Source organism: Myotis lucifugus, unplaced genomic scaffold (genome assembly GCF_000147115.1).
Source record: "Myotis lucifugus unplaced genomic scaffold, Myoluc2.0 scaffold_57, whole genome shotgun sequence".
In the NCBI taxonomy this organism is placed as follows: domain Eukaryota; kingdom Metazoa; phylum Chordata; class Mammalia; order Chiroptera; family Vespertilionidae; genus Myotis; species Myotis lucifugus.
Window position 1 is genome coordinate 3,896,101 of NW_005871105.1, and position 17,778 is coordinate 3,913,878.

Here is a 17,778-nt window from a genome sequence, read left to right on the forward strand (position 1 = left end):
TACATTTATTAAAAACTCATAAAAATGGATTATTGATATATTCAAAGCTCATAAAATTGATTGACTTATAACCATAATTCCTGAGTATTCTTGTTTTTATACAACATGACACATTACTGAGTATTTGATTTAGTAAACAGTGAGGACCTTAAGATTTCGCTAAACAAACATGAACGTTATACTCAAATTATTAAACATAGAATTACCATATAATTCATTTATTCCACTTCTAGGCATATACTCTAGATCAATGAAAACATGCAGAAACTTGTACAGGACTATTTATAGCAGCACTATTTATAATAGCCAAAAAGTGGAAACAATCCAAGTGTCCATCAGCAGACCAATGTGTAAATAAATTATATTACAGCTGTACAACAGAATATTATTTGACCCTAAAAAGGCAAGTACTTATGCATGCTACAACATGGATGAACCTTGAAAACATTATGCCAAGGAAGATAAGCCAGTCACAAAGTACCACATACTATACCATTCCATTCCTACGAAAGCCCAGAATAGAAAAATCTCTCGAGACAGAATATAGATTAGTGGTTGCTCAGGGCCGGGTGAGGAAAGGACAGAAAAGAGGGTACTGGGTTTCTTTTTGAGGTGATAAAATGTTTTAACATTGTCTGTGGTGATGGCTGCACATGTCTGTGAATATATTAAAAACCATAAAATTGCACTTTCAATTGGTGATGTGTATGGTATGTTAATTATGTCTCAATAAAGCTGTTTTTAAAAAGTACAAATTAAGACCCACATGGTTGATACAGAATATGTAGGATAATTACAGAAAGCACACGAGATGATGTAAATGGCAAGGGAAATGAAATAATGGGGAAGTAATATGTTTGTTTATATACGTGGCTCACATTAGCTGTCACTCTGTTTACTTCTTAGAAATCCCTAAGGAGGTAAACTTTCAAGAAGGGCCTCTGGAGGAATGTATGGGTAAAGAGTAACTCCTAAGGAGTTCTTAGCAACATCCCAGAGTTCACTTGCATTAGGAGTTACTAATATGTTTGAGGCTTTCAGTGAGTAGCCATTTGAATTTCTAAGATCAAAGAGAGGCAATCAACACCAAGTAGCCTGACCTCCAGTGACTGTGAGCCAGTGCTATGCTTCTGGAATTCTGTTGGGCCTGTTAAGAGTAATAGAAACACACCGGCAATGACACACACAACATAAGTTACTCTCCACTACTCTCCACTTTGAAGATAAAGCCTCAGCCGAGTAAACATAAATCCAAATGGTTTCTTGATAAAGACAGTACGTTGGCCCTCTGTCTCCACATATGTGGAACTCACAGATAGGAGGGCAGACTTGAGCATCTGCACATTTTGGTATCCCTGGGGGTCATGGAACAACTTCCCCGCAGATATCCAAGGACATCTGCAGTGAATTATATAGGATACAGGGGTAACCTAGATTACAGATTATTTTATAATTCAGCCTGCGTACACATTATAAAGATAATAAATAAAATGAATGTAGGGTGGCAGAAAGGGAAGTAAAAGGAGCAAATGTCTCCTATTATTGAGATAAGTCACCAATAACCAGAGCGTGCTATCCAATCCCTCGAGCCATTTTTAGTTCTCAGGATGGAAGCCCTGGATTTCCCTCCCTCCTGGGAGAGAGAAATCCCCACCCGAACACACCCAAGTAGAATGCAGTGGAGCAGGCTGGCCAGCTAGGGGTGTAACAACTCCCAGGAGAGCCAAGTTTAGCCTAGGAACACAAAAACGAAACAAAACAGACGGCTACCCACCTCACACCCTTCCTGTGTCAAAGAGGAACCAATCGTTTCGAACCAATCTTCAGTAGTTCACTTTAACACATGCCGACGTGCCACCAATACTTGCTTAAACCATTGTACAACCCTCCTTTCTCCATTCACCTTGCCTTTCTTATCTTCTGCACAGGTAACAATGTTACTACACTAATGCATTTCCTCTTATGTATCTAAACTTTCACGTAACAGAGAGATGGTACTCTGACAAGTTATTTCTAACATATAAAAAAATAAATTTTTCATACGTGTAGGATGATTTTCATATGCCCCCTTTTTACATTATAGGCACATATATATATATATATATGCATGTGTGTAGTTATACATACGTACACATATATGTACAAATGTACATACAAAATCAGTAGCTTTCAAAGGGATTTTACGTTTTAATGTGGTGACCCTAAAATGGACACAAAGAAAAATAACTGAACCAGATGATACCTCAAGATTCTTATTTACAGATGAAGATAAATCATCTAATAGCTAACACTGATGCCGATGAGCTAACAAGAAGCAATTTAACAGACAAGGAGATGCTAACTGTAGGAAGGAGGGAAAACCTAGGAGCTGGGAGACAAATGAGAAAGATGTCACCATATGCATACAACTGGAGTGATTTTTTCCCACAACAACGAAATGATATTGCAAATGACAACACAAATAACAACTAACAGAATCAGTGAGTCATTAACTTCCAAATAAAAAAGCAAAATGAAATGTATATGAATACGTGCCTTGAAAACAGCAATTTGTGTCTTAAAATACTACTAGCTTAACCATAATTTTTTAAAGTACACAATGTTTAATTTACTGCACTGTATTTAACCAGAGACATTACTTTCAAATTAGTTTTATACCTGTTATAAATGCATTTGGCTCCACTTTTCTCATTTAGTTCATACAGACATCACCACTGTATTCTCTTAGGTACAATGAAAAGCCAGACATGATTCTGATTCCTCTCATTTTCTGCCATCCTACTATGAGTACAGGATCAGTGACACATCAGCAACATCATTTTACACATATTTTATTAATATTTGATTCAAAATGTTATATCTCTTCCTGAGGTGCCTCTTGGGTTGTCCACTAAGGCCTAGATCAGGGGTGGGCAACCTTTTTGTGAGTGTGTGCCAAAACCAGCAAAATCTCTGACTCAAAATTCTTCTGCGTGCCAACCCTAATTTTTTGAGAACATGTTATGCCTACTTGACATCTCTTAAGGTGTACGTATGTGAAGAACCTTGAAGAAATAATAAAATTCATTCGAGCGACAAAAACACAGTATATGATGATGAAAAATACATTTATTTTTTAATGTATACATGTACACTGATAGTCCGACAGAAAACTTTATGACACCGTTTCATATTATCAGTGGGACTTTTGCTGCTGCATCACTGATGACAGAGATTTTACATCAGGTTTATATTTCATGACCTTCAGAGATATGCACGAGCTACTACTTTCATCCGTCAGGCTACTCCTATTACGAGACTTAACAAAATTCATCACTGAGAACAAAGATTCACAAGCGTATGTGGATGAAACCAAAACACTGGTCGGACCTAGGAAGGCAGGGAGAGTTAAGGCAGAGGAATAGAAATTGCTCTTCCCCTCTCTCGTCAATCTATGTCTATGGTCTTTAAGATAACTTGTTATGAATAAATAAATAAAATTATTTATTTATCTAAGATGCACCTACACTGAATTTATCTGAAAAATAAAAAAGTCGATATTAAGAAAAAAATTGTAAATGGAAGATTATAAGAGAGGGTTTCGCGTGCCAGCAAAAGTTACTGGTGTGCCATATTTGGCACGCGTGCCAGGGGTTGCCCACCCCTGGCCTAGATCGTTTTCTCCTCCTTAACGATAATCACAGTAGACGCAGGACCACTATTATTATGAGGAATTATCAGGTACTGCTGTTAAATTGAGAAAAAAATTGTCTCATGCAAACGTGTTTTAAGGACAAACAGAAAGGCAATAGAAGTTACTGTCCAACACACTGGGGAAACATGGAATTAAAGAGGTTTCTAATTAGCATAAAACAGAGCATATGACAGAAAGAAAGTCACAAATATGTAGACCATTATAGGCTACAGGGAAGCCATTGGAGGGTTTCAATTTGAGGAGCAATATGATCCAAACCACATTTCAACAGCATTACACTGGCTGCTGTTACTTAGCAGGTTACTACAAGGGAGAGATGACTGGTAGTGAATGGGTGAAAGTGGTTTATTTCAGATGAGTCAAGTCAAGAGCAAATGCTGACACATTAGATGTAAGGTCTGAAGACAGAGAAGAGTCGAAGAATGCCTTCAGGTTTATTGCCTTAAGAACCTGGAACACAAAGGTGCCATTCTGAAATAAGCAAGCACACCAAAGGAATATATCTGGAGGGAGTATCAGAAATTTATCCCAGACTTCAGTTTGATATGCTTGATAACTAGCAGAGGTATCAAGTAGACAGTGAGATATGAGTACAAGGCTCAGGGTAGAGATGGGGGTTAGAAATACAAACCTGAGAGCAATCAGCATGGTGGACAATATCTTAGTAATATGACTAGAGGCGATCCTCCCAAGAATAAAGTACAGCTTGAAAAAAAGACAACTGAGAAATGAGGCCTGGAGTACTCCAAAGTTTAGAGGTTGGCGAGAGGTGAACGATCCAACAAAGGAGGAAACAGGATGTGCAAAAATGCAGGAGGAAGATTACATAATGTATGTTCCTGAAAGCCAAGGGAATACAGTGTTTCTAAAAAGAGGGAGGCACCAGAAATGCTCAGTGACAATGCTAGGTCGAGTAGGACAAGGACTGAGGTCTGACCAGATTTTATTATGGTGGAGTGATGGGCTGAGAGCCTGATTAGCTTTCAAGTGGCTTCAAGGCAGAATGGAAAGAGAGTAGCTGGAATACCAAGATTAGACCATTTCTGCAAAGAATTTTGCAGTAAAGGGACAGAAATGGCATTGTAGTGAGGGTGGAAATGGGTTCAAAATAAGATATTTGAAATATGGAAGAATTAACCCCATTCTTGTTGGCTTATGAAGAAGCTACAGTGAAGACTCTCCCTGGCTCTCTAAATATAATAATAATAATAATAATAATAATAATAATAATAATAATAATAGAGAACTAATAGATGCAGTATTTTTGATAAGAAAGAGAAAGGAATGCAGTGCACAAAGGGAGCAAATAACATAAGGAGTATACGAATAGTAATAAAAACCAAAATGGGCACAGATGCCGCTGAGTTCCTATGTATCAGAAGCACATGGAAACTTTTTTTGACTGTTTCTTTTTCATCAGTAAAATAGCAAAGTTATCATCCGACAGCACGGATGGGGAAGAGGTGAAGACGGTTTGATGACAGATGTGAAATAGTCCTCCAGGAGACGAGGCGAGTAAATGGACCTGGGCACACGGCATGATGCCTGGCAGCACCCTGGGCCGCTGAGGTTAACCATTCAGCAGCTCTATGCTACACCCGACAGAGAAGTTGTTATTACTCCCTTTTCTAAATCACGTACAAGAGTAGAGCAGGGAGTAAAATTATACTCCTCTCACCACTGATTTCCAGGAATTGATGACATAGTTTTTCCTATTCTAGGTAAGTGTCCATTTACTTTGCTTTTTTATTTCTGTCTGGCTTGTTCAATTTAAAATAAGTCAATTACTTTTTTACCAAACTGTTTTGGAAAAAAATTATCAAATGTGGTAGTCAATCAATAAAACTAATCATGAATTTATTGTTAATAAAACTGATAAAAAAAATAACTATTTGTTCCCAAGAGAAACTTAGCAGAGATCACAATGTTATATCACAATAAGGAAATAAGATCTGGAGAGGAGCTGAGGCACTGAGAATGGACCAAGTCCCACACATCGTCTATCTCCAGCGTCTAGGGAAGCACCTGATAATCACTGCTCCTAAAACATGTCAAATAAAAGGAATGAGTGGAGGAATGACTGATGAAACCTAAAACAGGATGACAAAATATAAGGACTTACTAAAAAACTAAAAGCAAGATTGGAAACGAGAGTAACATTGAGAACAGTTTGGGTTCATGGAAAGATATGAGTCAAGTAGGAAAAGAGTCCAAATGATACTCTCTCAAGAGTCTCTTCTTGAAAAATACTTAATATCACTCCCACATCTCTGAAAGCAATAGATTAGGTCACACAAGAGGAAAACACAAGGACAAAATTTGTAAAGTGAGCTATAAAGACAAATATTAAAAACTTTAAAAGCTCCCTCATGTTCTTTCCCTAACCTCTAAGTAAATAGAAAAAAATAGAATTTTTGTTTCTATGCAATTGTGAAATATATAATGTATATCTCAAACACTGGATAGAAATAAAAATAATGTATACTGATTGATGGCTTCTATTGACTCTTTTAAAGCAAATAAATGTAGGGAAAGGTAAATGGCATATAAAGTCTCACAAAGAAGAAAAAATCCAATTTTTCAACAATCACTCCATAGAATCTAACCTATGTGAAATCAATCTTATATTATTTCTTTCCAATGTAAGTTTGATGGTATTATAAAGGAATTCATGTTGATTTAAGATTAAACTTCTCAAATTAATGAACAGTTTGTTTGTATATGTTTATATTTTTCCTTATAATTCTCTAGTCTAAAAACTGTCTGAATTTTCATTGTTCTTATGAAAACGTCTAAGCACCTGAACTTGAGCTACACTGGCCTCATGTCTGAGCTTAGCTTCCCTGTCTCGTCTTATCTCTGGTGACTCTTACCCCCACATTACAAATCTCATCCTGACCTACTCCTAGTTCTTTGAATTTGCTCCTTCTAACCTGTCATTTTTTCTGTCAAAAATTATCTTCTATAAACCAGAAAACATATTTATACTTTATTCCTTGCTTTAAACATAATGTTCTTATTGTCTATTTAACTCCCATCACACTATATTACCATCCAATTACCTGATTACTTGAATATAGTCTCTAAAATTTCATGAACTACTCTAAAGTGGTTATCTGAGTTTTCATTTTATTACATTTATACAATTTATATACTTATATTTCAAGTCTTGAGCACACATATACTAAAAATATTACTCTGTTGAATAAAGTTCTATATAAATAGAATAAATTAATAAAAAATCATTAGTTACTTTTTTAAACCAAAAAAATGTTCTGATAAAAATTATTTGGCATCATATTAATGTTAATTTCATAAGAAACTTGAAAAAGTGAAAATGTACAAAGAAATAGGTATCTATATCCACATTCACAAACAGAATGAAAATAGTTTTAATCTCCCTTTCCAATATTTTCTTTTTTGAAATTGTAACAAAAGCACCAAAAAAACATGACATTTGATAGCAAATATTTTACCTTGCTTTTGATCAGTATTTCTTGTACCTTCTGACAGATAGCAGTTTGGTAAAGGATATGATGAAAACATTGGCCAAGGATATGGATCATCACCCTAAAATGAAGCAAGACAGATCACTTTCGAAAACAGTTTAAGATAGCATTGAATTTTAAGGCCTTCTGAAATATTATTCATAGAAATTGGCTTTGTTTCATAAAAATTTTAGAGTTGTGGTCCAACTAATCAAAAGCTATTTGACATTATAATTCAATGCTCTAATGAATAATGACTAAAATGAAATATCTTAGAAACAACATTAAATAAGCAATAAAGACAAATATATGGTAACTTGTTCTAGCAAGTAGGACTGAGAATGATGGCTTTAGTATTTCTGTCATGAAAGGAAAATTATGGTCTTCAAAAGAAACCTGCATTTCCTACATTGCTCAAAAAACTGTTTCTTTTGTACTGTCAATTGTTCCTACCTCATGTGTCCCAGAGTGACAGCCAAAGTAAAATGTACTTAATAACAATAACAATAAAAAATCCAACCCTTGCCCTAGCCAGATAGCTCAGATGGTTAGTGTCATCCCAATATGCCAAGGTTGTAAATTCAATTTCTGTTCAGGGCACATATAATAATCAACCAATGATTGCATAAATAAGTGGAACAACAAAAATTGATCCCTTCCTCCCTCCCTCCTTCTTTCCCTCCCTTTCTTCCCCTCCCTCTCTCAAATAAATAAATAAAAATTTTAAAAAAACTTCGTGAAAACCAAACTATTATTATTGATAGAAAGAGAGGTACACAATACTGCCAATTAAATACAAAAGAATATAGACATCTAACAAAAATTAAGTGTCATGAAAGGGAAAGAAATCAAAACTAAAAAATTCAAAAACACAAAAGGAAGATGACAACTTTTAAATAACATAATACCCTACTCAGCAACACAAACTAGTACTCTTGCCCTGCCATGAAAAATAGTACTTTTATTTTAAAGTATTTGCTTTCATCCTAAAGTTTTTCTAGTAATAAGAGTTCAACTCTGTGATGTAGACATTTGATAGTTGCTGTTTAGTGTCATCTGAGTTGGCTATGTTGCTTCAAAATATGTCAGGAAAACATCTTCCCTTCCTCTTACCCACTCACCTTCTGTAGTATCCTCGGAGGCAAAATTCGTTCCATTGGCCCACCAATAAGGTTTATTCTAACAAGAACATGATTTCTCTCTACCGATAAGCCATCGATTATAAAATCCCTGAAAAATCAACATAGCAATTTTGTTATCTAATGGAATATAATTTAGTTTTAAAATCAAGTCACTAGAATGTAAAGAAAAAGGGCAGATAAAATTCTATAGAAAAGTCTGGTAAATAGACTGTTGTTTTTACTTAGAAATACAGATGGCAAAAGTGGGTTTATACTTGTGAGTACACAAAACACAGCTTTTATTTGTATTATTATTTATTACTGTATTATTTTCCATATGAACTGAAAAACTACTTTTGACCCACCCTATATATTCACTTTCTTTTTTCTTTTTCCTTTTCCCCCCCTGAGAATCGTAGTTTGCCGTTTTTCACATTAATGGCAGCCATGATATCCTTTCTCAAGTTCTTCAGCTGCCTTAGTAGTATTTGCCCTATTTCGACTGCCTTTGGCTGACCTTCAAAAGTCATTTGTGGCTAAAAATTTTGATGATATGCTATCCCTCCACTCTCACTCAATCCTCGAGGTTACTTCTAAGATGAGAAAGGGGAAATATTAACTTACACTACCATATTTAAACTAGAGATCTAAGTATTGCTTTGTTTTGGTTCCATTTCACTGTATCTAGCAAAATAAAGGAAGTCTGGAATATTTCTCCAAATTGATGACAGTAGATTTTCTTTTAGTTTTATATGCATTTAGCTATTTTTGTCAGGTTCTGGGGAATGATATTGAATTGGTATTTTTGACTCTTAAAAGCATCCACCAAAATGTTTCTCTCTATTTATAAAAGCTAGTAAGTAGCTAAAACATGCAAATTCAAAAACTATAAAAGATATACAGTGAGAAGTATGTTTTCTTCCAGTCTCTCAGATTCTCCTCCAACCCCTACGAAGCTAACAATTCTTACAAGTTTCTTTTTTGTCCTTGGAGGGTCTGTATAAAAACAAATGTGTTTATGTATATATCCAAAGGTTTCTTTATATTTACTCAAATGATACCACTGTATGCAATATTGGTGCCTCTCCTTTCTCACTTAACTTTATCTTAGAGATAATTCTTTATCAAAACATATATAGCTGCTCTGTTCTAGTATCTGCATAGTATACAACTGTCCAAATGTACCCCAAACATTTAAACTCCCTGCTATGGATGGACATTAAAAAATTTTTGTATGCTTTTATGGCCATTCCAGAGTAAGTATCCTTGTATGTAGGCCATTGTGCTTGTTTGAATATATCTCTAAGATTATCAATGTATCCCTTAAAAAAGCTAAACTCACTCTTTATCTTCTGTCTTTGCTAGAAAGCAAAGAATTGAAGGAGATATAACTGGTATCAGGAAAGGAATGAGATTAATAAAAGAATATTTCCTTGACAAATATTACTGCATTTAAAGAAATGGGATTAAAATGTTATTTTCACAATGATTTTATCACATTTTTAGTCAAGGTTTCCTTAAGTTCTAGACCCAGGGCCTTAAATTGAAAATCTGAATGTTGCTTTTAGTCAGCCTCCACACTTCCTGAAGCTGTCAATACTATCCTTCTGTGTCAACTAGAGTACCCAGGAATGTGCCTGCTCTTCTATAATTTTCTAAGACCTACCTAAAATGGAGACATACTTTTTTGAAAATTATAGACCCAAAAATAATGCCAACTATTGAATGTGCATTCAATAAATGTCAGCCAAATTGAGGTAATGCCAAGTGTGATATATTAATAGAAAAATATACCAAGGCTCTAGCCAGTTTGGCTCAGTGGATAGAGAGTCAGCCCGCAAACTGAGGGGTCCCAGGTTCGATTCCTTGGGCACGTACCTTGGTTACAGGCTCAATCCCTGGCTCTGGTCAGGGTGTGTGCAGGAGGCAACCAATAAATGTGTCTCTCTCACATCAATGTTTCTCTCCTCCTCCCTTCCACTCTCTAAAAATCAATGGAAAAATATCCTTGGGTGAGGATTAATAACAACAAAAAATATCAAGATATGGTCATAACCTCATTTTGCAATAATCAGAATTTATTGACTATGAACTAACATAACTAAGAGAATGGAGAAAAGAGTTCCTCTACAAGGGGCACAAAATAAAATGTCTTGTTTAATGGGTCATCTTCTACATGCAAACTGAATTTAAAAGTGACAAACTTCATGGAGCCATTAAAAAAGTTAGCACTCGCGGGGTGTTAGAGAGCAACCAAAGGACTTGTATGCATGCATATTAGCATAACCAATGGACACAGACACTGGGGTGATGGGGGCTTGCCCGGGGTGGGAATCGCTGGGGGTGGGTGAGGAGGGGTAATTGGGGGAAAAGGAGACATATGTAAAACTTTAGACAATAAAAATAAAAAAATAAAAGATTTGCAACAACAAAAAAAGTTAGCACTTAACTAATATACAAAAAAAACTAAGTTAAATAAAAACTCAGAAAGTAGTACTCTGCAAGCCACCTCCAAGAATATCTATCCCAATCTTTCTAACTGTGACGTGACATTTATGCTTTAATTGCTTTATTACTGTTATTTAAATCTGTTGAATTCAGATAGTCCAGAAACATTAAACATACTATACAGAAAATCACTCTCAAAACAGAGCATCTGCAAAGAAAACTGTTGTTATTATCATGTTAAAACAGACTTTATTTCCTTTTATTTTACCTGTGGCTCTCAGAGGTCTCTGAGATATTTTCTTCTTGAGCATTTAGTAAGATTTCAGACACTTGATACTGAGCCTCTAACAGAAGGAGGGTGTCTAGATTACAGCATACCACACTTAATAACCTATGTAAAAAGAAATAATAAAAAGTAGGTTTTATAAAATATATCCTAAAGATTTAGACTTTCTTGATGTCTTGAATATCTATTCATAAAATTACAAATTTTAAGAAAGATCAAATAGTTATTTCAGATATATTTTAATTGACTTGAATAGCAATTGACTTCAAAAGTTTTTCTTATGAAAATATTACTTAAAAACCATGGGTAACTTCTACTCAAGTTTTTTAAAAAATTTAAATCTAGAAATAGTAATTTTTTCTCAACTGCTAGTTAATTTAGAAGTTAATTAGCGAACATCAGCAAATTCATAAAAACAGCAAATTGCCATCACTTCTTTCCCCACAATTAGTTATAAAAGAAATAACAGAATCATTTTGCTACAATCCCGGGACTGTTTATGAGGTGAAATGTCAATGGATAACTTTATAATTTTCAGGTCAATCTGAGAACACCTAAATACACTGCTCTATCTTAACATTAAATAAAAGAGGGGTAAACAGAAGTCATGTGGCTCCTATTGCCATACAAGAAGATCCATGAAATACTCTTGCCAAGAAAACGGAAACTGAAACTAATCAATCCCAGGAGGATGCTCAGACAGAAAGCCTAACCCTCTCCTGCACCAGTGGAAATACAGCACAGCTGCAGGCGGATCCGCAGTTCTACTGTAGTTCTTAGTAGTAGAAGGAACAAGGCAGAACCAGTAGTTACAGACAAACCAATTATTAATTACTGGTTATTGGCTATAGAGACCAATTATTAATAAATAAAATTGACTTCCTCCATGGTAAGGTTAGCAGGGACAGCTCATAAAGGGACAAACACACACACACAAAACTTGTGTATATAGAAAAATGTCAGCTAACTGATAACATAACACTCTAACTTCTCTTCAACATGAAGGTTTAGGGAGAACCTAGTGACCTTTCTGTTTTCTTTTTAAAAAATATGTTTTTCTTTATTTAAGAGAGAGGAATGGAGAGTGAGAGAGGGATAGAAACATCAGTGATGAGAGAATCATTGACTGGCTGCCTCCTGCACGCCCCCTACTGGGTATCGAGCCCACAACCCAGGCATGTGCCCTGATACTGGGAATCAAACCATGACCTCCTGGTTCATGCGTCGGTATTCAACCACTGAGCCATGCCAGCTAGGCCCTTTCTCTTTTCTTTAGGCTACAAATTCAGTGAACAGGTAATGAAAATGACCCTCAATGTCCTCTAGTTTATGATTTGAAAGAAGGCTTCTATAGGCTCTAGAACTAGCATATCAAACTCAAAGGCTAACACGGGCCAAATAAATGAGACATGTGGCCCACGGGCCATGAGTTTGACATGTTTGATTTAGAAGGACAATGAGATGATTTAAGATGAACTGGGAGAAATTCAGAAAGCAAATAAATATCTGAGTTGAATTTTCTTCATTACAGAAGGAGTAAATCGAAACTTGAACAAATGATGTAAGACTTTTAAGATCTTACAAGTATTGGGAATAATGTAAAGCTTAGCAAATTTGATCCAGCAGTAAATTAAAAGAATAGTATACTGCGACCAAGTACAGTTCATTCCAGGAAGGAAAGGGTAGTCTAATATGAAAACGTTTCCTAATGTAATTCATGGCATCAATATGTAATAGAAAAGAACCACATAGTCACCTGACCAGATGCTTAAAAGCTACTTGATTTAAGATTCAACATCCACTCTCTGGTCCCTGTCCTCCAAAAAATGCTAAGTAAATTAAAGAAAGGTTACTTCTTTCATTTGATTTACAAAACAAATCTATCTCAAGGCAAGAGCTAAAAGCATAAACAGGAAAAGCATTCCCACTAAGGTCATGAAGAAGGCAAAGTCGTCCATTATTATTTAACAGTGTGTTCTAAAAGTTTAAGCCAATGCAAAGAAGATGGGAGAAGAAAAAATAGAAAGGCATGCTTTCTGAAAGGAGATAATGATATTCATTACTAGAGAATGATAAAACTGTTTATTCGGAAACTACTTCGTCCATGACATAAAATTAAATTTACTTAATTTTAAGAAATATTGGCTAAATACCTACTAAGTATCTACCACTGTTTTAAGTACATCACTGAACACACATGCACAAAAATCCAAGTCTGTATGGAATGCAAAATACTAGAGGAGGGGCACAGACAATGAACAAAATAAAAAGATAAAGCTAAAACAAAAGCTGGAAACGTGAACATAAAGTTCCAACAAGGGGGCAGTGTGGATGAATACCTGCATGCAGTTTTAAATAGGATGGTTAGGAAAGTCCTCACCAAGGTGACACTTCAGTGAAGACCTAAAGGGAATGAGGAAGCAAACCAGGAAGTGATGTGGGGAAAAAGGGTTCCAGGCACAGCAAGCAGCCTGAGCAAAGGACCTAAGGGGAGAGTACATCTGGCAGGTGTGAAGAACAGTAAGGGGGGCCACGTAGCTGAAGGGGAATAAATAACAAAGAAGTATGAGGAGGTGAGGCCAGAGTAATGTTAGGGGTCCAGATCACCCGGGACTCGGTAAGGCCACTGAAGCTTTTCTTTGATGGCACGAGAAACAGCGGAGTATGGCTTTATTCTATGAAATGAGTATAGGATTGAGGTGATCTGATTTGTATTTTACTAGGTTCACTCTGGCTGGGACAGAGGTAGAGAAACCAGTTTAAAACAAACAAAAAGTCGATAGTAAAAATTTAGATAACATAGTGGTTTAACACCAGGTATTGTCAGCAGATGATCTGTTAATTAAAAGAATGGCTCTGTGGTGGAATCCCCACACTCCTGGTACTCATGCCCTTGTGAGGTTCCCTCTTGAGTACAGGCAGGACTTGTGACTTTCCTCTGGTCACAGTATGTTAAGGTGACAAGATGATGTGATCACACCTTCTGCTGGCTTTGAAGAAGCAAGCAGCTGTGTTAAGAAAACGACACGGCAAGGACAACAGGTGGCTCCTAGGAGTTGAGGCAGCCTTCAACTGACAACCGACAAGGATTTCTTACCAGTGGGCAGCAAGAAAACGAGACCCTTAGTCCTAAAGCCATGAGGAAGTAATTCCAACAATATGCGAAGTTCGGAAACAGATCCTTCCCTAATTATATATATGAACAAGAATTATGGAGGGTGACCAGTAACAAAAAATAACTTATTTATATCAGTAATAACTAATTAAAATATGACCATGGAGAAATATATTAAAATAGCAAAAAATATAAAAGATAATAAGAAATACACAGAACCTATATGAAGAGAGCTCTACAATTTATCATTGGAGAATGTAAAAAAATTCAATAGAAAGACAGCACCTACCAGGATGAGATTAAATATTATAAAGATATACATTATTTTCCAATTCAGTTATGAATTTAAATGCACATTATGTAATAACTTAAAAATGTAAGGTTTTTATAGAGATCAACAAAATTCCTCCACTGATAACCTAAAATAACTCTTTAAGAGAGAATAAAATAAATGAAGATAGTGTCCTCCGTGGTCCCGGATCTGTCTCCTGCTTCAACAGAATTTGGAGAGAACAGACCCAGAGATGCCCCTTCTTCCAGCCTCTGACTACCCTGCAGCATCTTATCCAGTCACCACCTTCAGAACCACCTCCTAGATCAGCCAACACACCTTAACTCCTTATTGCTGAAAAACCATGCGCTCCCAAATGCATCAGAATTATTCCACCGAGGTAGAGGCCGCGGTCAACTACCTGGCCAGCTGCCTCTGCAGGCCTCCCACACTTGCCTCTCTCTCTGGGCTTCTATCGCCACCTCGACAATGTAGTTCTCAAGGGCATGGGCCACCTATTCCAAGAGTTGGCGGAGAAGCTCGAGGGCTCTGAGCATCTCTTAAAGATGCAAAATATGAGGTACTTAGCATATTCTAAATTGGGGAGATATATAACATATTTAGTCTCACAATAACTCTGTGGGAAAGGTAGAGTTACACTCCATTTCCTATATGAGGAAGTAGAGGGATGGAGAGGTTCAGAATCTTGCCTAACATCACTCTGGCAATGTGGTTTCAGAATCCATGCTCTTAACCACCGGGTGATGCTGCCACATACTGGGGAATGTAACATACGGCTACAAAAGACAAAGACCTCTATGGAAAGAAGAACATTTTAATGACAGTAATTAAAGAACACAATTAAGGAACACAATTTAAATGGAGACATTTGCCACGTTTACAGATTGGAAAGCTCAGTATTATAAAGATGTCAATTCATTCAATCCAATGGTAATTAAAATCCCAGTGGGCTAGTTTGTGTGAGAAGCTGCTCCTAAAATTTATGTGGAGAGAAAAGGACTAAAAGTAGCCAAGATATTTTTGAAAACTGGAAAACCAGACATAACTCAAATGTCCATTAACAGCATAATACATAACAAAAGACAGTATATGTATACCATGAAATATACAGCAATCAAAATAAATCCATTAAAATGTATGCAACATTAATCTTAGAAAACATAAGGCAACAGAGAAAAGGTCAAATATGACAGGATATATAGTCAATGGTACCAATATTATAAAGTAAAAAACAAAAATAAAATATATTGTTCAGGAATACATAACTAGGTAGTAAAAATATAAAGTAAATAAAAAAAATAGAATGTAAATACCACAAAAGTCAAAATTGTGGTTATTACTGGGGACAAGGGAGGGAGTCATGATCAAACAAATGCATAGTGCTAGCTCTCTTTATTTACTTGGTTGGGATTAAGTGGACATTTATTTTACAACAAATTGTTAAGCTGTATGTTTATTTTATGCAAGATTTACGTTTTCAATATTTAATTTAAAAATTAAGTGTTATACTAAGGTAGGTAATGGGGAAAGATATTTCACTATACCCAAAAGAAGTATACATGTGTATTAAACAAATGAACAAATTCAGAATACTAATAAAAGAATGCATACTTTGATATTAGATTATGCATAAAGATTCTTGTAAGACCTGATAACAACTAATGCCATTTAACATTAAATTATGCAACTGTATAATAAACAGATCTTAATGACTCATTAATTATACCAGCATATTTGTATAAGCTAGCAGCTAGTGTAAACATGAAAAGAAAAGTAACTATAAGATCATTTTATTTCTTTAGCCTAACCATAATATTAAGGCTAGGTTTACAAAGTGAACAGATTATTTTATATACACTAATCTAGAAAAAATGTCTCAAAATTTACATATTACTGAGGTTTATAAGCAATAAATTATAAAGTTCAATTTTTGTTAGTCCCAAACCAAATTTCCCCAAGTTATGAAAAAAGATTCTGCTCCTTACTTCTCACATAAAGCAAACTGTTCATATCAAGAAGTATTCCAAAGAAAGTAAACAATTATCTGAGGTCAATCCAAATTCATGGATAAACTAGATAAAATTTTAATGGTATATTTTTGTTCTTTTATGGACAGAGATAAAGTATTAAAAATAATTTAAACTACATTTATGTAAAGATATCAACAGTTACACAGGCAAATTTCAGAAGTATTTGTGTGTATGTGTGTGTGTGTCTTTGTCAGGATACAATTAAAAATAGATTAACTTTGTCCTGAGCGGCACTGCTCAGTGGTTAAAGCATCGGCCCAAGAACTGAAGGGTCCCAAATCAATTCTGGTCAAGGCCATGTACCGGGGCTGCAGGTTCCCCACCCCAGTTGGGATACATGCGGGAGGCAATCGATTGATGTGGCTCTCTCTCATCGATGTGTCTCTCTCATCTCTCCCCTTACCCTCTCCCTTACCCCTCTCTAAAATCAATAGAAGAAATACCCTCCAGTGAGGATTAATAAAAAAAATAGATTAACTTTATCCCTGGCTGGATAGTTCAGTTCATTAGAGCATCTTCCGGATGTGCCAAGGTTGCAGGATTTTGTGCTAAACATTAAGACTCAAATTGCTCACTGCTCTTAAAAGATAATATATGCATATTAAGAATATAACATTAATATTAACTTAAGCTGACCCTACTAGTATATACTCTTAATGAGCTTCTTATGCACTGCAAAAATGCTCCTAAGATGTTTCATTGTATAATCCCAAATAATTTACAAACATCCAATTTATCACTGTAGCACCACAGACAGCCGCATAAATTGTTGATGCTTCCCAGCAGACATCAATGTATCTTTGAATATGCACCAACAAGCATAACTAGCATAATCTAGTTATAAGCAAAAGAACAGTCCTGGGCTAGATTGTTCTATTATCAATTGGTCAGGATATGAGGTGCACCAGCTCACACAACCATGTTTGTGAGCCCTCGATAGGTTCCCTGTCACTGCTGACTGGAGGAGAGCCCACCGTGCCCTAAGTGAGCCATGATGCCAAGAGTTCCGCAGTTGAGCCTGAGGCCCTGATATCAACAGGAAGATACAGACATTGTTCTGCCTCAGTTGCAATGGGCGCCTCCCAATCTAGTCTGGAAATGGGCATTTTATATCACTACAAAGCTAGATTTTGAAATACAACACACAGTATAATTTATTTATCTTTCCCCTCCCCCGCTTTCCAACTCCTTACCCCTAAGTGATTTAAAAATTGCAAGGTCATGATTTAAAGGTTGATAATTCCATATCTTTAAATCTTAGGACAAAGAATTTAGAATTTTTAGCATTCAGCAACAAAATATAG

General features: G+C 35.7%; 1 protein-coding gene across 6 annotated transcripts in view; it reads right to left on the reverse strand.

Annotated features, from left to right (window-relative positions):
• Positions 1–17,778, reverse strand: part of TBC1D32 (TBC1 domain family member 32) — a 111,608-nt gene that overhangs the window by 30,471 nt on the left and 63,359 nt on the right. For all 6 annotated transcript variants that reach the window (XM_023754184.1, XM_023754185.1, XM_023754183.1 and 3 more), the window contains 3 exons: positions 11,020–11,142; positions 8,304–8,412; positions 7,171–7,264 (listed from right to left, as the gene is read on the reverse strand). In XM_023754184.1, coding sequence (XP_023609952.1) covers positions 7,171–7,264; positions 8,304–8,412; positions 11,020–11,142 — 326 coding nt within the window. The remainder of the gene's footprint in view (positions 1–7,170; positions 7,265–8,303; positions 8,413–11,019; positions 11,143–17,778) is intronic.